General features: G+C 46.4%; 2 protein-coding genes, 2 long non-coding RNA genes and 1 other non-coding gene across 8 annotated transcripts; 2 read left to right on the top strand and 3 right to left on the bottom strand.

Moving 5' to 3' along the window:
* Positions 1-7610: 7610 nt before the first annotated feature.
* On the top strand, positions 7611-8223 carry LOC125531694 (auxin-responsive protein IAA20-like). The gene is made up of 2 exons (XM_087534429.1): positions 7611-7859; positions 7959-8223. Exons 1-2 carry the CDS (start codon positions 7681-7683, stop codon positions 8221-8223), a joined length of 444 nt encoding a protein of 147 aa, XP_087390555.1. The 5' UTR covers positions 7611-7680.
* A 3573-nt stretch (positions 8224-11796) lies between these two features.
* LOC147958296 (uncharacterized) lies at positions 11797-13831 on the bottom strand. 2 transcript variants are annotated; one of them, XR_015611621.1, is made up of 5 exons: positions 13514-13831; positions 13237-13427; positions 12553-12638; positions 12360-12418; positions 11797-11934 (listed from the first exon to the last, which is right to left on the bottom strand). It is a non-coding gene; the product is annotated as an uncharacterized LOC147958296 (long non-coding RNA). The 2 variants fall into 2 exon arrangements; XR_015611620.1 differs by lacking the exon at positions 11797-11934 and having other exon boundaries at positions 11962-12418.
* Positions 13832-14022: 191 nt separating this feature from the next.
* Positions 14023-16281, bottom strand: LOC147958295 (uncharacterized). The gene has a single exon (XM_087536486.1). The coding sequence runs from the start codon at positions 16267-16269 to the stop codon at positions 14023-14025; it is 2247 nt and encodes a 748-aa protein (XP_087392612.1). The 5' UTR covers positions 16270-16281.
* Positions 16282-17161: 880 nt separating this feature from the next.
* On the bottom strand, positions 17162-20540 carry LOC147958294 (uncharacterized). Of its 3 annotated transcripts, XR_015611143.1 has the most exons (6): positions 19941-20540; positions 19834-19870; positions 19305-19467; positions 18595-18682; positions 18361-18479; positions 17162-18046 (listed from the first exon to the last, which is right to left on the bottom strand). It is a non-coding gene; the product is annotated as an uncharacterized LOC147958294 (long non-coding RNA). The 3 variants fall into 3 exon arrangements; XR_015611142.1 differs by having other exon boundaries at positions 19305-19870; XR_015611141.1 differs by having other exon boundaries at positions 19305-20540.
* Positions 20541-22937: 2397 nt separating this feature from the next.
* Positions 22938-23010, top strand: TRNAA-AGC (transfer RNA alanine (anticodon AGC)). Its single transcript has one exon. It is a non-coding gene; the product is annotated as a tRNA-Ala (tRNA).
* The last annotated feature ends 546 nt before the right edge of the window (positions 23011-23556 follow it).

Here is a 23556-nt window from a genome sequence, read left to right as displayed (position 1 = left end):
TATTTCACTTATTTACGTAAGTTTCTAGATTTAATTCATGATTTTTCCAACAAAAGCTCGCATCAGTTTCACACGATTTCAAACATATTGACACAATTTTAGTCATTTCTAAACAGGTTTTAATAATTGCTCCAATTATTTAAGAAAACATATTCTGATTGTGTTCGGTTGCTTTAGTCTTCTTTTAATGGATTTCAGAAGCATTCCACAGACAATTGACATAAACTTGATTAAAAAAACAGGCATGTTAGAAAACCATTATACAGGCACCAGAGAGGCATTGAACTGGATTTTTAACACAAGCTAAATCTTACAAACTTGTTTTTTCGGTGGAATTTCAGAAGTGTTTCAGTGACATTCGTGAGACATCTCAGTGGAATTTCAGAATGATACCAAAACAACAGAAGTACAACTAAACTTTATGTCGAGTCTGTCGCGGTAGTGGTGTCTGTAGTTTTTGGACTTTTTTTATACTAGGAAACATGCCTGTGCGTTGCAATGACATTTACATGCCCCTCTGCTTGAGAGCATGGGCTTTAGTTTCTTTTTTAGACAAAGCATGGTATTTACTGCCGTCCAATATTCCTTTGTCTTCCGTGTTGGAGAGATAGATGAATATTATTACAAATAAACAAAAAATGTTGCAACATATATGTTTTGTTAACCTAGAGTTTTGTGTCCCTCGGATCAAAACACAAGCGAACTGTCCCGAACTGACCCCCAATTCCTCGACTCTCCACCACTTTGTTTTCCTCAAAAAACACAGCATGCCGGCAAAATCTCCCAAACGGCTGACTCCAAGGTCACTGCAAATCAGAGCTCCATGGTGGCAAAGTGGAACACAGATCGATGGTGATACCGCTCGGATGGAAAATCATGCCTTCTATCTTATGTTACGCGCTAATGTTTTCATTAATGTAATATTGCTTACAGGAAAAATATTAAATGTTCACACCATAACTAAGCCAAATTTATTGAAAAATAGTAGCCACAATAATATGCTAGTTTTAGCCGCAATCTAAACTGATGATAGCATCTACACTAAAGCTCATGTTCTATCTTATTAATGTACGTAAATAACAAAGGCCAAAACCTGAATTCGATTAGCTACATGAGTATGCCAATTCTAGTTGTTGAATTGTTAATTAAACTTAAAGATGGGAGATATTACCAGGATGATCAGGGCTTCCATCATTGCTTAGCCAGCTTTGGTGGCGCGTGAAGGGATGCCCAAGACGACAACGGTGATAATAGTTCCGTTGGGCGAGGGACGCCGAGGACAATCATAGTGGTAGCCTCGGCTTGGACGTCTGATGCGCGTGACAGGTGAAAAAGATGATCAGTGAGGTTTTATGTATCGTGTCTGGCCTGATTCGTCCACAAGTAATTGTGATTGCGATGCTAGCGACAGCTGATCACACCTCTGCCTGGACGCGAGCTTAAGCTTAGAGTCAGCTTATATGCAGATGATGCTTTCATTTTCGCTAACCCGGTACATCAGGAGAGAGATACGCTGCTAGGCATCCTCCAAAGTTTTGGCGAATCCACGGGTCTTCACATAAACTCCTCCAAGTCATCGGCTATTCCGATTAGATGCGCCAACATCGACCTTAGAGCTGTGCTCCAAAACTTTGGGGGGACAATCGGCACCTTCCCTGCTACCTACCTAGGTCTCCCAATCACTACAACGAGATTACGGCTAGCTCATCTACAATTCATCATAGACAGGCTCAAGGCACGTCTGGCGGGTTGGAAGGGCCGGCTCCTACCCATAGCCAGCAGAAGAATCTTAGTTAGATGTGTGCTAAGTGCCATGCCAACTTTTGCACTGACCGTACTGCGGATGCCGAAGAAGCTACTCAAAGACATTGACAAACATAGGAGAAAATTTCTGTGGAAGCAAGACGAAGAGATCACCGGAGCAAGTTGCAAGGTAAATTGGGCGACGGTCTGCACGCCAACCACGCACGGAGGCTTGGGCATCCTTGACCTCGAGCGTTTCAGTCGGGCTCTGAGACTGAGATGGCTCTGGATTGATTGGATTGACCCTGGCCGCCCGTGGGTGGGCACTGCACTGCCTTGCTACGACCAGGACATAGCCCTCCTCGTAGCTGCAACCACAGTGACAATCGGGGACGGCTTGACGGCCTTGTTCTGGCACTCCCGATGGATTGGTTCTTGCACCCTCGCAGCAGCTTACCCAGGCCTCTACAACCACTCCAAGAGAAAGAGACGGACCGTGCAAGAAGCGATCAGGGACGACAATTGGATCAAAGACTTGAGGCACGGAGACATGCACCCTTTGCTGCCGGAGTTCATTCGGTTCAACCGTCAGATCATTGCTGCTGCCACACAGTTCAGCGACGGTACCCGAGACACCATCCGGTGGAACCAGGAAGAAAAGGGACAATACACAACACGGTCGGCCTATGCAATGCAGTTTCAGGGCCGGCTCCGATCCGACACGGGTGACCTAGTATGGAAGACATGGGCACCGGGAAACATCAAGTTCTTCGCTTGGTTGCTGCACAAGGATCGCCTCTGGACAAATGATCGCCTCCAGTGACGTGGTTGGCCCAACAACTACTTCTGCCAGCTCTGTGCCCGAAGTTTGGAATCGGTGCACCACTTGTTCTGGTGCTGCCCCACCGCTTTGGCTGTCTGGAGCTCGGTGGGAAGCCAAGGAGGCTGCTCAAGCCTCATTCCAAATGATTTTTGGAAGACCTCGACTTCGGTTCAGATCATGCAAGGGATGGTGGAAGCGGCACCGGCAGCTTCCAGAAAGGGGCCAAAAACCATCATCCTCCTAACTTGCTGGGCAATATGGAGTGAACGCAACAGCTGCACTTTCAGAAACAAGCTACCAGCACACACGGACATCAAGAGAGCCATTACCAGCTCCGTCGAGCTTTGGCGACAAGCTGGAGCCGTTGGACTGCAAAGCCCCTTTTGGGATCCACCGTGAGGAGTAAGCTACTGTAATTTCACGGCCGGGAAATCCCCGGTTCCGTTTGCCACAATGCTGTAACATGTAGATGTACCTGGTCCTAGGACCTGCCCCCCCCCCTCCACTTTGTTTCTCCCTGCTGCTTCCTGCTATTGCAATGAAAAGCCAGCAATTGCTGGATCTTTCAGAAAAGATGTTGGCGACATCATCAGAATTTTGCACCTCTCATTGGACTTTTCTCATCACTCATTTTAGATAGAGAACATAACTTGGAGATGGACTTGTCCAACGGCAACACTGAAGTTCGGAGTCGAAGGAAAACAACAACTTTGTGTACTCCCTCTATTCTCTTATATAAGGCCACAAACTCAAATTACAGGTACCAAAGTAAAATTTAATGATTGCTTTGCAAGCCAATTTTTCTTTATGTTAACCGGAATCATTAATACACATGCATGCATGCAAGGAAGAAATGAGAAAGAACTAGCATATTGTCATTATGACTACATGCATGCAAGTATTAAACAAATTGGTAGTACAAGGAAACATCATTACTTTTTGCCTCGGTTACTGTTAGTGACCTTGTATAGATGCAAAATATATTTTTCATAGTGACCTTGTATAAGGGAATGGAGGGAGTACCCTGCTTCCCTTCACACATGGACCATGGCGCATTGCCCCGCCTCCGGTCACCCAGCCCTTGCAGACTCGTGCTTATGCATGTATCGACCTACTAACATTAGCATGAGTCTTGTTATCAACCGCAGATCAAGATAGGACACAAACCACGTACTCTCTCCATCCACAAATAAGTGTACATTTAGCTTTTGTCCTAAGTCAAAGTTCTAAAACTTTGACCAACTTTATAGAGAAATGTAACAACATTTATGACACTAAATTAGTATCGCTAGATTGGTTTTCAAATGTACTTTCATAATATATCAATTAAATGTCATATATGCTATTACTCTTTTATATAAAGTTGCTTAAAAGTTTAAAACTATGATTTAATATAAAAGCTAGATGTACACTTATTCGTGAACGGAAGGAGTACTCCAATTATCCACGACCATGAGCATCCATGGAGCCTGGACCGATCGGCCATCGAAACCCTTGTGCTCCGCAACGAGCGGGTGACCGCCGTTAACTAAACTAAGGGAAGAGCTAGCTAGTGCCGGCCGGCCAGACGAGTCATCGATTAATTATCTACTACACGCGTTAGATTGGGGGTCGAATCTTTACTCTCGCTCTCGATCAGTGGAGAGACTCAGCGCAAGTGCAACGCACGGAGGCAGGAGGCTGGTTACAACGTAAACTTCAATGCTTCCGATCATCTTCTGAAGGACACGTGTGCATGGTTCCAGAGATGCCGGCCGTCATCGATCCAGTGCTTTCTTGTCCGGGCGGACATAGACGGGTGTTTATCATCAAGACTGGAGTTCGCTCAACTTGGTTCGTAATCACCTTTGTCCGTCGATTCCCGGAATCCCGGTGGTCTCGGCTCTTTTTGTATTTGGCTAGTCGGTGGTCTGTACTTCTGTTTTTACGATGATGAACGGCGGTCTGGACTTGATACGACGTACCAACCTCGATCTTTTGCACGCAAGGTGCAATGGACAAGCCGATCGATGATGCAGCTAGCACAAGCAAGTCAATCTAGCTGGGGGTTAAAAACCTGAACCTGATCGGCACGGGTGTTTCTAAAAGTCTAGTGTGTCTCTTATCACATGCACGCACCGGTAAATTAAGCAACCCAATCGGAGGTGAGGTGCCTAACCCCGACTAATTAAGCTACGAAGTACTAGCTAGTCAATCATGGCGGTAATAGCATCCATCTTGCTCTTTCATCGGTCGTATCGTGTCGCTCACACGGAAATTGATCCATGGTACGTACTTGGACAAAACATTCATATTAGACACATTTCACCTTTTTCTTAGGTAGTGGAAACTGACGTAGCGCACGCCCAAGTTACTTTTGACAAACTGCTATCCCTGCGTAATTGTCCTGCCCCCATCAGAAGCTGCACACGCATGTATACGTAGGACGTTTACAAAACTTAGGGCTTCTCCAGCCGCATCTCCAACAGGCCCCCTCAGGCCACTTTTTCAGCGTCGGCGCCGAAAAGATGGCCCAGTCGCGCCCCTAGGACGCCGAAAATCGCCAGTTCGGACCTTTTTTCCGCCCGGCGGTCACAGGCCGAACCCGGCGTACTGGGGAGCAGTTGGGGGCTCCGGCGCTAGGGAAAAGCACGCCTGGCCCACACCGACAGGGAAAAAGTCAAGGTTTTCTTCCCTCGACTCGCCTCGCACCCCCCGCGCCCTCGGCCACCACTAGCTATATCCCGGCGACGGCCGCCGCCCTACTCCGCTAGATAGCCATTCCCCGCCGGAAAATAGCAGCGCTTCGCCGAGGCAGCCCCTCCCACAACAGCTGGGCGTTTTCGGCCGCCGTTTCCGGACGCGGAGGCGCGGTTTAGCGGCGGGTACACGCCCATCGAGCGCAAGGTGTTCGGCGTTTTGCCTGTCTCAGCGATGGACTCGGATGACGAGGAAGAGCTCGCCGCGCTGCTGGAGGAGGAAGCCGCGGCCGACGTCCAGGAAGAAGAGCATCTCATGGTGCTCGCCGCCCTCGCCCAGCTGCTGGCGAGCAATGAAAAGCCGCGGCGAGGTGGCTCGGCGCCGGGGCGGGTGAAAGCAAAGAACCGGCATCGTCTCGAAGGCTACTGCATGCTCTACTCCAACTACTTCGCCGATACTCCACTTCATGGCGAGAAAACATTTCGGCGCCGTTATCGGATGAGCCGAAAGCTCTTCCTCAGGATTGTGAATTCCATCCGGGAGTTCGACAACTACTTCAAGTGCAAGATGGATTGCACTGGCGCTCTTGGATTCACCTCCATCCAGAAGTGCACGACAGCGATGAGGATGCTTGCATATGGAGCTCCCAGTGATTCACTCGACGACTATGGGCGCATGGCTGAGTCCACCAGCATAGAGTGTTTCTACAAGTTCTGTCGGGCAGTGGTGGCAGTGTTTGGGCCACAATACTTGAGAACACCCAATGCGGAAGACACTGCTCGGATCTTAGCCCAGAATGCAGCAAGAGGATTTCCTGGGATGCTTGGAAGCATCGACTGCATGCATTGAAAATGGAAGAATTGCCCATTTGGTTGGCAGGGGATGTACAAAGGCGCCAAAGGCGGTTGCAGTGTGGTGCTTGAGGCGGTAGCCACACAGGACCTCTGGATTTGGCACTCCTTCTTTGGTATGCCAGGAACTCACAATGACATCAACGTGCTGCAGTGCTCTCCTGTTTTTGCCAAGCTCGTTGAGGGCCATTCTCCTCCGGTGAACTTCGAGATCAATGGGCACCAATACAACAAAGGGTACTACCTAGCAGATGGCATCTATCCGAGATGGTCGACATTTATGAAGACGATCTCAAACCCTGCGGCAGGAGGCAAGAACGCCTGATTTGTGAAAGTTCAGGAGGCTTGCAGGAAGGATGTCGAGCGGGCATTTGGTGTGATCCAATCTCGATTCGCTGTTGTTCGGTACCCCACTCAGACCTGGTCCAAAGATCAAATATGGGAGATTATGACTTGTTGTGTCATCTTGCACAACATGATCATCGAGAGCGAGCAAGAAGATCCGGTGTTTGACACTGAACCATACTACAGGTAGGGTCCTCTAACCGAAGTTGATCACCATCTACCGACAACTTGGACTGCCTATCTCAGTATGCGTCAGGAGATCCGAGACCCACAGGTGCATCATCAACTGCAGAAAGATCTGATTGAGCACCTATGGAGGCTCAAAGGGGACGCCGTGTGATGAAATACAAGTTTTTATTTGTTGAACTATATAATTTGTATTAAACTATTTGTTGTTGTACTATTTTGTTGAAGTATTTGATTTTTTTGTGATGAAATATGTGATAAGAAATAATTGTGTTGATAATTGAACGCCGAGACACGGCGAAACCACGCCGAATATGGGCCTATTCTCGTCCATATGGGCCCTTTATTCGCCGAAATTAGGCTGCAAAGTAGACCAATTTCAACGCCTGAAGGCAAGCTGGGGGCGATGACTGGACGCAAAACCGCCCCCGACACCGATTGTATCGCCGGCTCGTCTTCAGTGGACGATTTTTATGCGTCCTGGGAGGGCCAACGGCTGAAGATAACATCGGTGTTGGTACAGAGCCGGCAGGGAGCGGCGTTGGGAAGCACGATGTCCATGCTCAGCTCCATGCAGATCCAAGGTGTGGATCAGGCACACTGTCACATGCAACTGTGACTGGAGTGGGCGAAGCATGGAGTGGGAGCAGTGGCTGGTTTGTCTCCCTTGACTTGGGGCATGTCCATGTGGTGGGCGTCCGGTTTGGTGCGGACGACGAGGAGCCCACGCGTATCCACATGCCCCCTGGATCTGGCTCTCACGTCTCGTGACACCATTGACGCCGGTACCTATTCAATCCTGAACGTGTCTAGCTTGACCATGCATTTGCCCGCCCGCTGCCTGGCCCCCTTGAGCCCCAACACCATGTCTCCCACTCACCACTCACATGTATCAAACGTAGCCATCGGCCGCGGTGCCCCGCGCGCCTATATATACCGCACGCATCGGTCGCACGGTGTCGCGACCTGCCAGAGTACAGTAGCTAGCTACTCCTAGCACAAGTTTTCAGCTGTGATCACGTAGTACAGGGAAAAAAGTCGACGAAGGGCGCCATGGAGCTGGAGCTGGGGCTTGCGCCGCCCAACCACGCGGGCCCGTGCGGGAAGAGGAGATCGGCGGAGGCGTTTGGCATCAAGAAGCCCGCGCTGCCACTCTTCCTGCGCGACGACGACGACGACGGTGACCACGGCAACGGCGCTGGCGACGCCCGCGACTGGGAGACGGACAGCAAGTGAGTGTTTCGTCGATGGTGTTCCAATGCAATGCAATGCACGTAGGTGCGCGCCCTTCTCCTTCGTCAAACTGACCTGGCCGAGTGTAATTCGTGCAGGAGGAAGAGGCTGGTGGGGTGGCCGCCGGTGAAGAGCGCGCACCGCCAGCGCAGCCGCAGCAACGGCGGCCACGTGAAGGTGAAGATGGAAGGGGTGCCCATCGGAAGGAAGGTGGACCTGTCTGGCCACGCCTCCTACGACGAGCTCCACCACACGCTCCACCTCATGTTCCCCTCCCCCGCTCACCAAGGTGATCCATATGCCGTCACCTACGAGGACGGGGACGGGGACTGGATGCTCGTCGGAGACGTGCCGTGGGAGTAAGTTGTGGTTTCTTAATTTCTTCTGCGTGCATTCCCCTCTCATTGCATACAACCGTTGGTGTCTCGACTAACAGTGAGGTGTCGAATCAATCTCTTGCAGGGACTTTGTCAGGTCGGCCAAGCGGCTCAAGATACTACAGTACTTGCCATTGCCAGTTGAGTTTGGGCGTCATGGATCTGCGCCGGCCGCCGTGTGTGACTAGTTAGTTTTAGCTCACTGAATAACTTTTGTACATGTTATCGTCATGTCGACCAGTATGACTTTCTAAGTTTCTCTCCCGGGTCCAATGTTTAGTATTTCGGCAACAGGACAAATTCAGACTTCACCATAGTGTCGGAAAATTATTTCAGAATTCGATCCATCGAAATTTACTCAATTTTTATGGATGTTGATTGAATTTGAATTTTGTTTGAAATTAGTGAATATGACCTAGAATTTTGAGTTACAAATATTTCGGTAAAAGCGGAAATTACCAAAATATTGGAAAAATCGTTGAATTTTTTAACCATGCTCCTGTCTTTAGAGTTATTAACTGCAGTACTACTCAAAACCTCCTTTACACATGATGTGCAATAATCCGTCGTCCAAGTTGCCTCCAGAGTTATAAGACAAGTTGTTTCAGTGTATTTTCAGAACTACTTCAATGACATTTGAGAGACATTTCACCGATGAACTTGGACTGAATTTGTAGAACCAAAATGAAATTTCAGAAATATTCCAAAACAACAAAAGTACAACCAAACTGTACGTTGGAGACCGTCGTTTAGTGGTGCTTTTGTATGTCCAGGACATGGACTTCTCCAGATCAAGCAAATACTATTCTCCAGATTGGTGAACCTCACCAAAATCAAACTAAAACCATGCATGAAATTGAACAAAGAATTTATCAGAAAAGAACTGCAGAAGGTGGAGAGGTTGAATCTAGACTCCTCTCATGGCACGGCTTGTAGTTCATTGCCATCGATAACGCCGCTCACCCTCTTCGCCAATCTCGTAATGAAGCTTGGTTATCATGTCGGGCTAATTAACAAGCCACTGGTGCGCAAACGATCTAGCACCGCGCCCACTGGTGCCACCACACACCTTGCTTCCTGCGGAAAAAATTCTTATACGACCGGGTCTTTCCTTCCATCATGTGAGACCCAACCAGGATGAAGCCACATGTCATCACCAATCTCAAAGCATCTTCTTCTTCCTCAAAGCTATTCCAATCTTTTTATTCATGATTTCACATCTCAGACAATACTTCGTCGGTGCGGGAGGAGCTTTGGTCGGAGTCTTCCCTCCACCGCCGCATCCGAATTGCCTAGATAGAAATGGATGTATCAAGAACTAAAAATACGTCTCAATAATTGAAGACAAGTAATTCCGCATGGAGGAATTATTATTTTTAGCCGGTACCTTGGTTGGCCGTCCATCCCGGTGCTTCGTCTCCGGTACACTTCGGAAGTTGCGTCCCCTTCTGGCTCCTTGGGTATGCCGTGTCCCTGCTGCTTCACTCCCGATGACCTGGATCCACGTTCTCTTCCAGATCATGGCGCATCCGGGCTCCGACCACCGTCGCATCCCCACCGCCTTTTACTCCATCCAGCCACACAACCTCGTCCTCGCATCCGATCTGTACTCCGGCCTAGCCCCGACCCCCTCACATCCGATCTGTGCTCCAACGGCTTGGGATTCTTCAGAATTTGGCCAGGACGAAATCCCTGCAGCTCACGCTGGCAGCGGTGATACCCGCGGGTGTCGTCTCCTTCTTTGGGGCGCTGCCATGGCCATTATCTGCGCCCCTCTTCGAGCTTCACGGGACCCCTACGTCCGGTTTTCCGGAATGGAGTACGACGGCGTCTCAGTGTCATTTTCCTTCATGAAGGTGTTGCCTTGTTTTGCTCGTGACGTCCTCGGTGCTGGATTTGGAGATGTTGGTAGTTTGGTTGTTAATTAGATAGCTTCTCTAGTCAGCGAGTTTAGCTGTGTTCTTCTTTGTTTTGGGTCAAACATTTCTTGTCTCTCCGCTTTGGGCAATATGTTCATGCCCCTTTGCGTTCATGCATGTGTTGTGCCACCTCTGGTACTCATTCTAACTTCTATCAACTAGTAAGCTTGCATGTGCAACGCACGTCTCGACTGAAAACATGTTATACAATGAAACATACTATTTGTATGTCATAATTTCATTTTAAGAATAAAATTTCTAAATCCCGAGTCATAATGACGTGTTGATTGTTTATGAATCAACATGCCCCTTGCCCAATAGGGTGACGCCAGGCATTAGCTGGGCAATCAGGTTCGGCAATCGGCCCCTTTCTCGAGTTGTACGATTGAGACGTTTGTGCCGCTGGATTTGCCCTAATACCCCGGCTTCTATACCCCCTTAGCACCACTTGCTACGCCACTTCCCGTAGACATCGATCCCCGTATCACTGCTCGTAGCACCCTGTTCCGCATCATCGCCATAGCCGACGCCGGCCGGCCCACGGCACTGCTCGCAGCAATGAAACATGGCATTTGCAGTGCCACTTCGCCCGACTCACAACAGCTGTCGTCGGCTCACTCGCCTCCCTCACAGAACGGCATCGCTTCGCTCGCAGCAAACCATCAGGCTGCGTGATATCATATCTTTATCACCAAAATAAGACATGAATCATGCCACTCATTACCTACAGGTCCTGACCAATGTAGCTCAATGGCCAGCCCTTCCCCCTGCGGTTGTACGAAGCGACGGCCCATACATACCCATCGACCGACAATGCGGATGCCCGAGCCAGTGCAGCAAGAATAACACTTATTACGTGGAGATCCTTACCAATGTAGTTCACTCGACAACATTTAGTGTTCATTCTTCCCCTGACCAATGGAGGTATAATTAATTTTTTCAATCTATTCATTTTAAATAGCATGCCTCTCCTGCAACTTTCAGAAAACGTACTGGCATGTCCTATGCCCAAATAAGGGCCATTCTAGGTCCACAAACAAATTGAAAAATACAAGTAGCCGTTCAAGATTGAAAGTCCAATAGTAGCTCTTAGATGACAAATGACAAAATCTAATAGTGACCAGGATGGGCATCCCATCGTGTCTCTAATTTGGGGTTGTACTTGGCCTCTTTTTTTTGTATGAATTTAGGTGGTCCACTCAAATTTCCATCTAAGCTCAATAACATGCATAGCCAGTCTTTCCACGACCAATAGCAACTTTACACAAAAATAGCTCATCATGAACTGGAAAAAGCATCAACTACCATCAGTGATGCCTGTGAAATCGCATCCCAAGTCCTAAAGATATATGGCTATTGAATATCAAGAAACAAGAAAGCAGCAAGGCAATGAAAATGGATGGATTCCATGGCAGCATGATCTCTCTACCCTCCTATCATTGTGAATCTTGATTATGGCAAGGAGAAACTGTTGAGTTGCCTTCTTTGGTTCCCGTGTATAGACACTTGCAGCACACAACTTTCTGTAGCAAAATGTAAAAAATTAACACTGTTCTAAATGGATTTGCACAGGCCCTATGGAAAAAGTACAGTCATGAACCAACAATGTCTGAATTAAGGTGAGCATTACAGCGGGGGGCGGGGGGGGGGGGGGGGGTAATTGACCTTAAATCACTTACATATGAATATGTCTTCTCTAATTGTAGGCCTTGGCTGAGAAGCAAGACGGATCTGGACATTCAGTAAGTAAAGCCACAAACTTATCCACCTCTTCATCCCTGAACAACATATTTCTATAAGATAGTATATTTGTATATGCACTGAACAAAGCCCGTATGTTGGAACAGAAGAATACTCATGAATGTAATCAACTGAACTAAGAATTTGCTAATATGTCTAGCAGCACACATCTCTCCTCCTCGTTCCTTCTCAGCACAATTGCATTTCATAGTATGGTTATACATATCCTCAAACATGTAGGAACAAATAGTTGTCTTCCTCACGTGCATGAAGAAATACTTACATCTACATGCTAGAAAACTAATTGGATGAGAAGTACATATGTCGCTCATTGTTGTCCTTGTATAAAAACAGTACAAAAGTGGGACTATAAACTCCCCAATCCTTGTTGTCTCTCTTTATTTAAAGAGCATTTAACCTCTGCCTCACACAGCGTATATATGTCTCAGCATGCGGCATGTACCTTTTGCCAATGTCAACATACTCAAATACGACTTCTTCACCAAGTTCCAATGTAACAGGCTGTCAAGAAAAAATATGCAATACCAAAGGTGAGAATGGCAGTCTATTGGCCAATATATTCTACTGTAATAATTAGTCTAAAGTAGAAAAACGCATAATATGTGATAAATTAGCAGCAACTATAGTCCTTTTACCAGTTTCATAGCTCCATATTAATGCGACCTGATAGTTTATTCATCCCTTCACCTGGTGACCTCTTGGACTTAAGTAGAGATGATTTCTGAAACAAAATATGAGATGTTTAATCTGGGCCTCAGCCAAACACACTTCTGTACTTTGTCTTGCAAAATATGTATTCAAATAGCTTGCATAGAAAATGGTGTCAAGAAAGAGCCAACTTAATCAAATGGCCTTGCTGCATATAATCGATAATCTTTAAGCTATTTGGAAGTCCATATTTCTTTTATCAAAAACCATAATAAAGTTCTTTATTTCTGAAGGCCAAATACACTCCCTGAACTCAGAATCTGCATGGAGTTCCAGTAGAAGGCAAAAGCACGAAAGCTGCCTCTAAAAGACTCCCACTTTAAGGGCCAATAAGAAAGGAATTCCTCTTGTGTCATAACAAAGAACCTGCTAGGCAGGATGCAGAACCTGAATGGCTTTTTACATCTGCATAACACACTACAGTTTATGAGAAACCGCAAAAAAAAATATCACCCAAGTGAGGCATGAGCTAGCGCGCCTTTGCAACCGAAAACGACAGATGCGCCGACCCAGATCACGAATCAAAGCACATCAACCAGCCTAAAAGACAGAACGGAGAATTCGACAACATGAGGGAGAGGAGTTTATCCCATTCACTACATATTGATTACCTTGATTCACCTCACATGGAGCCTGCTTGGATTTTTTTATCAATCACCCTTGTGGCCTTGTCGACATGGCACATAAAAGATCGTCAGAAACTACATGACAGAGAGGTAGTTAAGTTTGCAAATGGTACATGAACTGCAGCAGGACCAATCGTTGAGGCAAGTCTATATCCAATCAGGAGACATATTTATCACTACAATCAACAACAAAAAGAAAGAAGTCAGGAATCCAATTAACCTACCTATTGGGAGAGTTGAGGGAGAAGCATGAGGGGATAACCTGTGATGGCGAGACCTGCGGCGGCTCCCGCGGTGCATGACGGGCAGCGGCTCCGACTCTCTCGCGGCGAAGGGCGGCGACGGCTCCGGCTCTCCCGCGGCGAAGGGCGGCGGCTCTGGCTCTCCCCACGGCGAAGGGCGGCGACCTGCGGCGGGGCTCCCCCGACGCGCAACTCCGGCTCTCCCGCAGCGAAGGGCGGCGACCTGCGGCGGGGCTCCCGCGGCAGAGGACCAGGTCAAGGTCCTCATGGAGGCCCTCGTCGAACTCAAGGTCTGTGTGTTGTCAGAGTACAAGTCCACTGAAGCAGCAGAGTGGCAGTGGCAAAGGCAGTGGCGTAGCCAGGATTTTATGTCAGGGTGGTCCAATTGGCACAAAATAAAATTTATACCACAAATTTAACAAACCAACATATGCACGCGTAATATATCCAAAGCACATATCAATAAGGTCTTTCAAAGCATATTAAAATTCATGTTCAAGTCTTACATTTGCGTAAAATATAACACACCTTATTTGTCGGTATACCGCCTTCTCAAGACCATGAAAGTCTCGATTATATTATCTTCATTCACTTTGGAGAAAGCATCTCGTTCGATGTATGTGACTAGGCAATCATCCAAAAGACTATCACCCATCTTGTTTCTTAACTTGTTTTTGACCACACTCATTGCAGAAAATGCTCTTTCAACACTTGCTGTTGCCACCGGTAGAAGCAATACCAATTTTAGAAGCAAGTAAACCAAATTATGAACCATATGCCTCCTTGTTTGAACAAGCTTAACTGAGAGATCAGCAAGATTTTCTAGGCCTTTGAAGTTGTCATCTTTTCTCATGTCATCAATATAGTTATCAAGTTGCATTTCAAGGTGCATCAAGTCAGAGCTCGAAAAATCATTGGGGTAGAACTCAGCAAGTCTATGTACCTTTTGTGCATCAAAAGCAGCAAATGAATTGGCAGGATTCAAGGCCGACATACAAGAAAGCAACTCCATATTGACCTCATCAAACCGATTGTCGAGCTCTTGACTGATTTTATCAATAATCCCAATATAAATTTCCCTTCTAAAGTGATCTGCATTTGTTTGAGGTTGCACAAACCGTGTTGATCTTCCATAAGGGACATAATTATTCTCCATTACAGGAACTTCAATGCCATGTTTGTTGCAAAAAGAAGTGACCTTTTCAAGGAATGCATCCCACCCATTAGACCTCAGTTCTTGCATCCTACTTTTTGCCAATCTCACAAGTGACATTGCGGTAAGAATATCTTGGTCTCTTCTTTGCAAACACTCGGACAAATCATTTGTATATCCAAGAATGAGAAACATCAAGTGTGCATTGAAAACAAAGTCAAATGACTCAAACACTCCAACAATACTATGTATTTTTGGCCATTCAGCCCTTTGTGAAGTATCTTTACCAAGAGAGATGAGCACATCACGGATTTCAGCATACATATCAATAATGTTGCGAATAGTTCTATAGTGAGAGCCCCACCGAGTTTCACCCGGCCTAGGCAAGCCCATCTCTTGATTTAATCCAGTCCCAGTTTCCAGTTCACCACATTCAATTGCTTTCATGATATTATGAAGTCTAGCATTTCGAAGCATGTCATGACGCTTACAAGAAACTCCAACAATATTCAGCAATAGAGATACTCGATCAAAAAACCACACACAATCATCATTTCCCTTGGCGACAGCAACAAGAACTAGTTGGAGTTGATGAGCAAAGCAATGGACATAATAAGCAGAAGGTGACTCTCTCATGATCAATGTTTTTAGACCTTTAATCTCCCCTTTCATATTGCTAGCCCCATCATAACCTTGCCCACGAATTTGAGTCATGGTTAAATGGTTATCCACAAGTAAATCTTCAATTGCTTCCTTAAGTGAAAGTGAAGTAGTATCACTGACATGAACAACTCCAAGAAAGTGCTCACATGGCCTGCCTAGTTTATCAACAAAACGCAAGCATAGAGCCAATTGTTCTTTATGTGATACATCGCTAGATTCATCCGCTAAAATAGCATAGTGATCATCACCAAGTTCTTCAATAATTTTCTTTCTAGTTTCTATTGCACAACATTGGATAATTTGTTGTTGTATACCAGGGGAAGTCAATTTGCAATTACGTGGAGCATTCGTCAAAACATACTTATTCACCTCTTCACTATTTGTTGCAAGCCATTTCAAAAGCTCAATGAAGTTACCTCTGTTGCTAGACTCTTCATTTTCTCTATGTCCACGGAAGGCCAATCCTTGATGCAAAAGAAACTTCAAACACCTAAGTGAATAAGTCAACCGGATCTTGTAAAGACGTAGATCCTCATTGTTCCCCTTCACCATAATATTATCAATTTGAGAATCACGGGGGCTAACAAATAAGTTGTATCTCTCTTGAGCTGCCTGGTGCACACTTGCTACACCACCTTCATGCTTTACAAGAGCATCCTCTCTATTCCAAGTTCTCCAACCATCTTCAGTAAATGCATTGGTTCTATTGCCACTAGTTTTTTTTATCTTTGAACAGGTAGCATACAAAGCAGAATCCAACTTTCTTGCTAATACTATATTCAAGCCAATGATGTTTATGAAACCATAGAGGACTGAATTGCCGATCTCTGCCTCCAATATTTCTGCTTTCAAATTGATGTGCATATGGTTGAAACGGTCGCTTGAGGATATATGCTCGTCGAATTGCATCTTGATCATTGACAGGATAAGATGCAATGGGCAGTCTATCCCCCGGATCATGTGGAAGGCGACTAATATCATAAACAGACGGTGGTGGCGGTGGTGGTGGCGGCGGCGGCGACGGCGATGGTGGTGGTGAATCCACAATTTCTTCATTTACTCTCTCTTGCACTAACTCAAAGGTATGCTGTTCCCCTGCGGGCGCTGCCGATGCCGGAGAAGGAGGTAAAAAGGAGCCGCCACCTTCTTCTTGGATCCATATCTCAAAAAAAGCGATGCAATGTCTCGCTGTCCTCTTCATTTTTGCGAGAGTTCTACAAAAAATTAATACATTAACTCAGTTGGAACAAAGCCCTAATGATTCAATCGGTTCAATTGACAAATTATCAATTGCAAGAAACTTTAAAGCTTGCACTCTCAACAAATCGTTCAAATCTTCAGAGGAAAAGGAAATTGTGCTTTGAATTAGAGAACAAACATCTTACTCTAATACTCTGGATTGAAATAGAAAAGAAATCAACTAGCGCATTGCACGGGGCTGTACCTATGCGTGTGTGCGCGGTTCAGTAATGGCGCGGTTCCTTCGTTGACCGCCGGGACGCGCGTCCTTCGCCGGCCGCCTGGCCGTCATCCGGTCGTCGCCTGCGGATGCCCTGCCGGAGTGCCGGCCTTGCACAGTTGCGCTGGGCGATGGCGCTAGCCGCTAGGGTTTCAGACTTCTGAAGACTAGAGGAAGAGGAGACGACGGGGAGTCAGGAATTAGGAACGATCAGCGTACATACAGATAACAGGTGTACCTGAGATGAAAGAAACGAGCCGTGTATATGGGCTGAGACCTGAGTTGGGCCTGGATATGTTTTATTTTTTTCAGAGAAGTACTAAACTAATGGGCCAAATTCCAGGGTGGTCCATGGACCACCCTGGCCACCCTACAGCTACGCCACTGGGCAAAGGCATAGTTGAGTAGCTTCTAAAGTGGCCGAGCGGCGGTGACGTAGACGTGGCAGCATGACGATGACGGGCGATCAATCCAGGTGAAGTGACGGCGGGCGTTGGTGAAGCAGCCCACGGGGTCGACGGCAGGCAGCCGCGGGGTGGCTCTCGCGCTGGGCTCCGGCAGTTGTGCAGGGATGGGCGAGCGGGTTCAACGGGCGGGGTGGCACCGCAGCCCGGTGAAGTGGCGGCGGTCAACAGCGGGCAACCGCGGGGTTGGCGGTGGAGCGGCGCATGCAAGGATGGGCATGCGGGCCGGAGCAGGCGGGCGGCGGCGCGCGCATACGAGAAACCGTCGGGTTAGAGGGGGTGCGTGCGCACTGGGGTATTCTGGTGGAGGGATTATGGGTCGATTGGTGGGGTTAGTGGGGATTAGCGGGATTGGCTTCCGCCCAGCAGTGGTTGGTGTTAAACACAGAAAGATTTTTGGCCGTTAGATCCAGTGATCAGATGATTCTGGTGGAGGGATCCTAGTAAGCGTGCACGTGGAACGCACGTCTAGACTAATGCTATAAATAATTCAAGAATTTCACGTGTATAGAAATAGTACATGACACATTACAAAGCCAAGCATTGCGCCGCAATATTTGCTTGCCTCGCATGCAACTCTTGAGCAGAAATGAGAAGTTAGATTTGCTGGTGATGATACGTTCGGAATAAAACAATAAAGAGAAACCATTTCATGCAACTTATAAAAAATTTCCCCATCAAATGAGCTCTACAGAAGAGGATCATGCATCATGTATTAAAAAATAAACAACATCACCAACCAAACCTAGTAACCAAGCAGGTTGATCAGAATGTGAATCCTTCTTTGAACCTCAATTTGTTTCAAGATTGAAGCCTGAAAGGAACAAGAATAAACCAGACAAATAAGTCCGAATTGGATCTGAATAACCAAAATAAAGAACTGGATAAAAACGAGATAATGAATAAATTATGAACTGGTCAACTGAATACAAAATGCAGCTTGGTGTTCCCTGGAAACTTAAGCAGGGAACATGACAGGTGAGCAAGAGATATAAATCAAGATAGGCTAAAGTGAAGTAAGTTTTGAGTAGCTCATCTCAATGCAAATTATTAACTACGTGCGCACATCATAGGCTGCACCAAAGATGTAGTAAAAGCACGAAACCACATATTTTTAACCTGACTCACAAGAAGGTGCAGGAGCGCGTGGAGCTTATTGGTGGAAGTTCTCAGAAGAGTAGGAAGATGCCTTTGCGGCATCAAGCTTGTGAGTAGCTACTCTTCTACTGGAAATCCCACGCACTACCCTGAATCCATGACATGGTAGCCGGATCACCTTCAGTTTCAGCGGACATGGGATATGATTGGAATAAAAACTCACAAGAGCGACCAAAATTAGACGATGGGATTCCATGGTGTTACCTGGGAGAACAGGAGGGTGTCTACGTGCAAGGACTCCTGCTCCTCCTGCAGGAATCGTCTGTCCTTCTCTATTTCTCCCGTCCGATCCCTGTAACATAGATGCAGATCTCCCCTCTCAGAAATTCCATTACATGTTAGTCGAAAGCAATTCCTAGTTTCCACAAGCCAAAGTATATAACGATATATGAATATATGTAAATATAAGTATTGCTAATGTCATAGTTTGTCATACTTCAAAAACATCCTATCATGTCAAATGGCCACAAATAATTATGTAAACATCTTATCATGTCAAATCATTGGTGACCATCCTCCTTGTGATGCATTTACAAAAAATGGAACTTCCTATCTGCACTTACATCACGGATAACATACAGCAAAATATAATTGAAATTCAATAGACTTCTATCAGATGACATGATTGTGAAGATCAGTGCAGATTTCAAAGCCCACTTTCTAAGATATATTGGTATGTGATACTTGTAATCATATAGGTATGTGACGTGAGGGGAGGATGATATATATTTGGACATATATGATTCTGTCAGAAAAAAATGTACACACAAAAACAGTACTTGCTCAATTTTTCCTCCGTACAAGCATGGTTGGTTCTCAACTGAACATGGTAAAACTGACTTGGAAGTAGTGGAAAAATAAAATGCACTTATTAGGCATGTAGAAATCTGACTTGGAAATCTTCAGTTGGTTACCTCTCGAATCATATTTCCTTCTACAAAAGCCAATTCTCTGTTGAAGTTGGTAAATTTGACTTGAAAATCTTCAATTGCTGTGTTTAAGTTGCTTATTTCTCGAATCTTATTTCCTTATACAAAAGCCAACTCTACATCTGCGTAGTAAAATATAAATTTTCACCTGCAAAGAGATCAGGTCAAAGGATTTTGGTTCTGCGGACTACAAAGTTATGTATTAGTACAAACTTCGATCAGCATAAAATAGCATTCTATTGAGGATAATAGGAAACAAAAGATGATTTGTGAATACAACTACTTGTATGTGTGCAACAATAGTGGATGCTTTACAATAACCATGGAACTGAAAGGTACAAGGGTAAATGCAATATCATATGTAGGTATAAACTGGGATTGAGTGCAATCCATGTGATAAAGAACCCGAGACAAAAGTTTGGCGCAATAAACCAGATGAAACATTAGCTAAGCTGCAACTGAAAAATAAATGCAGCTCTAGCTTTCTAACATCCCTTCTTTATTTTGCTCATACCGGGCATTTTCCCTTTGCCTTTTTGGTGCTTCTTTATCTGTAGGATAAACAAAAATTACTGTTGGCACAATATGAGTGAGATGTGAGTAGCAGTTGCTTATCATTACCCAAGGAGCGGCTGCAGTTTAAGGCTTTAAGTTGTGTTCGTGACACGCTTACGTGAGGAGACTCGACACCGGAATCATACCAGGTGATATTGTCTAGAAGTGTGGTAGATGGAGTCATTCCTCGATAAATAATTCCTAGCTAGATGATACCTTAGCACACAAACAATTTATTAATTATAGCATGATCCTGAAACAGAAGCACCTGGAGCTTGAAGCTGGATTGGTTCCCTGCTTTGTTGACTGTTGTAATATCGACAGAAGCATAAAATAAATTTAGCAATCAGGGAAAGTGGGCAGTGGCACAAAGCCTGGTACCAATTTCTTTTGACCTTCTCCTGAATTCGTATGTTGTATCAAGCCAATGTAGATTGGAGAATCAGGAGTACAGGAGCATCCGGGGGAGGCGGCGACCCGCGGCAGGGACGGGCTCCCGCGGTTGGGGAGGCGGCGACCCACGGCATGGGAGGCGGCGACCCGCGGCAGGGACGGGCTCCCGCGGCTGGGGAGGCGGCGACCCGCAGAGGCTTCCCGTGGCTCCGGCGACGCGACGCGGCGGTGAAGGGCTGCGGCGAAGGGCGTGGCTGCGGGAGGAGCAGGAGGTCGTGCGGGAGGAGAATGAGGAGGTCGTGCGGCAGTTTTCTTTTTACTGCGGGACAGATTAGCGATAGATCGATTGTGGCCTTATTGCGTGGTTGGTAGGGTTAAACACAGAATGATTAAGAACCATTAGATTATAATGATGGATGGATGTGATTGTTTGGATCTGCTCCTTTCTTTCTTTTATAGTAGTGATAGATAATAGATGATAGATGAAATGATACGTGAGCTTTACGTATTTGCGAAAAAATAATAATAAAAATTCGGTGTCACATCATCTAGTACACACTGCATACATAGATGCAGATGAATGCACCGGCAGACACGGTGGGCATACAACAAACACATGATACTACCTAGTTCTGAGGGCTCCATGGTACGCATTTAGGCGCAGAGCACTCCTTCTGACAGGTTTCCCGGCACTGCTGCCCCAACCCGTACCGGCAGAGGTCGCAGTACCGGGTGGTGCAGGGGCTGACGCACGAAGGGCTAGGGTCGAAGTTGCACTCGTCGCAGCTGCCGGTGCAGTTGTTTGCTTTCTTGCAGCCCTCGATCACGTCCATCTTGCAGGAGTTGCATGTATAGTCAATGCCGTCGCAGTAGCTGCTGCAGTTCGAGGCAATGGAGGCTTCACATGGCGAGTAGCACTGCGAAAAACAGTCGTTGCACGATATCGTTGGCCCAGGCCCAGGTCCCGGCGCTGTAGCCAGAGATGGTGGTGGTGGTGGTGGCGGAGGTGGCGTTGCCGGCGCCGGTGCCTGAGGGTGACCGCAGCGCCCCAAAGAAGGCGCAACCAGCATGGCGAGAATGGCGGCGACGGCGGCTGCCTTGAGAGCGAGAGCGGCTGAACGCGGAGCCATTGTTGTGTTGTGGATCGAGCTGTTCATGCAAGGCTAACTATAGTTTGGGAGGAAGATAGATCTGCACATTAGCAAGAGGACCTGTGCACGCAGATGAAATGCGATGTCTTACTAGTGCACATACGACGCTATTTGTAGGCACTGTAGATCTGGATCGTGGGTATAACTTGTACTATCTTGTACTGAATACATAGATGGAGTGCTGATCCGGCTAGCTAGCTAAAAAGGGCACCAAGTTGGAAGCTGAGATCCGCGTTGAGATCTTACGAGTTGACTTCATCCATTACAAGTTGACTTCATTTATGAGAAGTTGAGATCTTACAAGCTGACTTCATTTATTACAAGTCGGCATCTTACAAATTGTAGTACTCCCTCCGTTCCTAAATATAAGTCTCTTTGAAGATTTCAATATAGACCACATACGAATGTATATAGACATATTTTATAGTGTAGATTCACTCATTTTGTTTCGCGGGTAGACCATTTTGGAATCTCTAAAAAAAGCTTATATTTAGGAACATACGGAGTATATTACTTGTAATAAATGAAGTTGCTATACATTTGCGTAGGGTTTATTAGCCCCCCTCACAATTTGAGCCAAAGTTGCTATACATTTGCGTAGTAAAATATGAGTTATCTGTAGAAAGAGTGGTATCGCGGTAAACTTCATGCGAATACAAATCAGTAATATAATTTTTATGACATACCGATATTTTGCAAATCAAATATACTGTCGAATTTAACCCAAAATACAACGGTCTAGAACTCACCTTAACCAGTTAAGCTAGGTTAAATTAATATCAGTGACGGAGAGAAAACAAAATTACTTGAGAGTGTACTGAGTCACGACGGATGTTTCTTTTTTCTCTTTTGAAAAGACATCCTTAGGGCATCTTATAACTGATATTTCTAAACGATATTAGCAAGAGGCTCATGCGTTGCACGGAACATCAAGATGCATTTATACGAATTGTTTATCTTGTGGGAGACAAAGATGAACGAGGGAAGGCCTTATCTGTAAATGTGGAGAGGGGTGTGGATATCTTTTTAGCAAAATTGCCATAGTCTGCTTTCTATCCGTTAGATATAGATCGGACGGTCTATATTGTAGGATGGCAGGCACACCATCATCACCAACTCGGTTTTTTATAAAAGTAGAGATAGAATAGACAATGCAATGGACAAAAAAGACACGAAACGACCAGCAAAAATGGTAAAAATAGAGAGTATAAGCAAATGTCTGAACTTCACTTCACTATCTGCTTATATATAGACAATGGCCGGCATCAATCCATCACTTAGCTAGATGCCCTCCGCAATATTGAAGTATTTGCAACACTTAGCCTAGAGTGGATGGATGCTCGTTCCAAGCGAGTCAGCAGCTTAATTGCTATTCACCGGCCCGGCCTGCGGTGCACATAATGCCAGATTGTTCATGTATACTCAGCTTGGTTTCTGCGTTCCAACCAAATTGTATCCTCTGATTTGTTCTCGCATGTTCTGCATTAAAATAAAAGACCGATTCAAATTAAACATCAAAGGGGATGTAGCTCAGATGGTAGAGCGCTCGCTTAGCATGCGAGAGGTATGGGGATCGATACCCCACTTCTCCATTTACTGTTTTTATTTTTTGTCTTCCGCTAAACCTGCTGGCTGGGACCAGGACAGAAGGCTGGCTCGGCATCGGCGTCATCACCCCCGCAACGTCTTGGGCGGAGCGGTGAGTGGTGAGCTGAGCTGTGGCATATATCGCGTGTGTGCAAGCAAGCGCAATGCCTGTGGCTGCACGAGAGCATGACGCCATGGTCCATGGAGTGCCAGAGATCGCTGACCGGCCGGGAGACGTCCCTCCCTTCCTCCGGGGGACATGCCGGTATGTACCCTGCTTCCTTCACACATGGACCATGGCGCGTTGCCCCGCCTCCGGTCTCCCAGCACATGCAGATTCGCGCGTGCTCCTATTATCACATGTGTATCGACCGACCATTAGCATGAGTCCGGTTGTCATCCACAGACCACGCACTCCTATTATCCACGACCATGAGCATCCATGGAGCCTGGACCGATCGGCCATCGAAACCCTCGTGCTCCGCAACGAGTGGGTGACCGCCGTTAATTAAACTAAGGGAAGAGCTAGCTAGTGCCGGCCGGCCGGCCAG

The sequence above is a fragment of the Triticum urartu genome, chromosome 7A, assembly GCF_056163025.1.
Source record: "Triticum urartu cultivar PI428250 chromosome 7A, HENAU_Tu73, whole genome shotgun sequence".
Lineage (NCBI taxonomy): Eukaryota > Viridiplantae > Streptophyta > Magnoliopsida > Poales > Poaceae > Triticum > Triticum urartu.
This window is presented reverse-complemented; position numbering and strand designations above follow the sequence as displayed.

Bases quoted from the DNA above. Each gene is read 5' to 3' on its own strand.
- LOC147958295 (XM_087536486.1), bottom strand. From the start codon at position 16,269: ATGATCCGGGGGATAGACTGCCCATTGCATCTTATCCTGTCAATGATC.
- LOC125531694 (XM_087534429.1), top strand. From the start codon at position 7,681: ATGGAGCTGGAGCTGGGGCTTGCGCCGCCCAACCACGCGGGCCCGTGC. The intron at 7,860-7,958 runs GTGAGTGTTTCG...TAATTCGTGCAG, and splicing joins GACTGGGAGACGGACAGCAA to GAGGAAGAGGCTGGTGGGGT.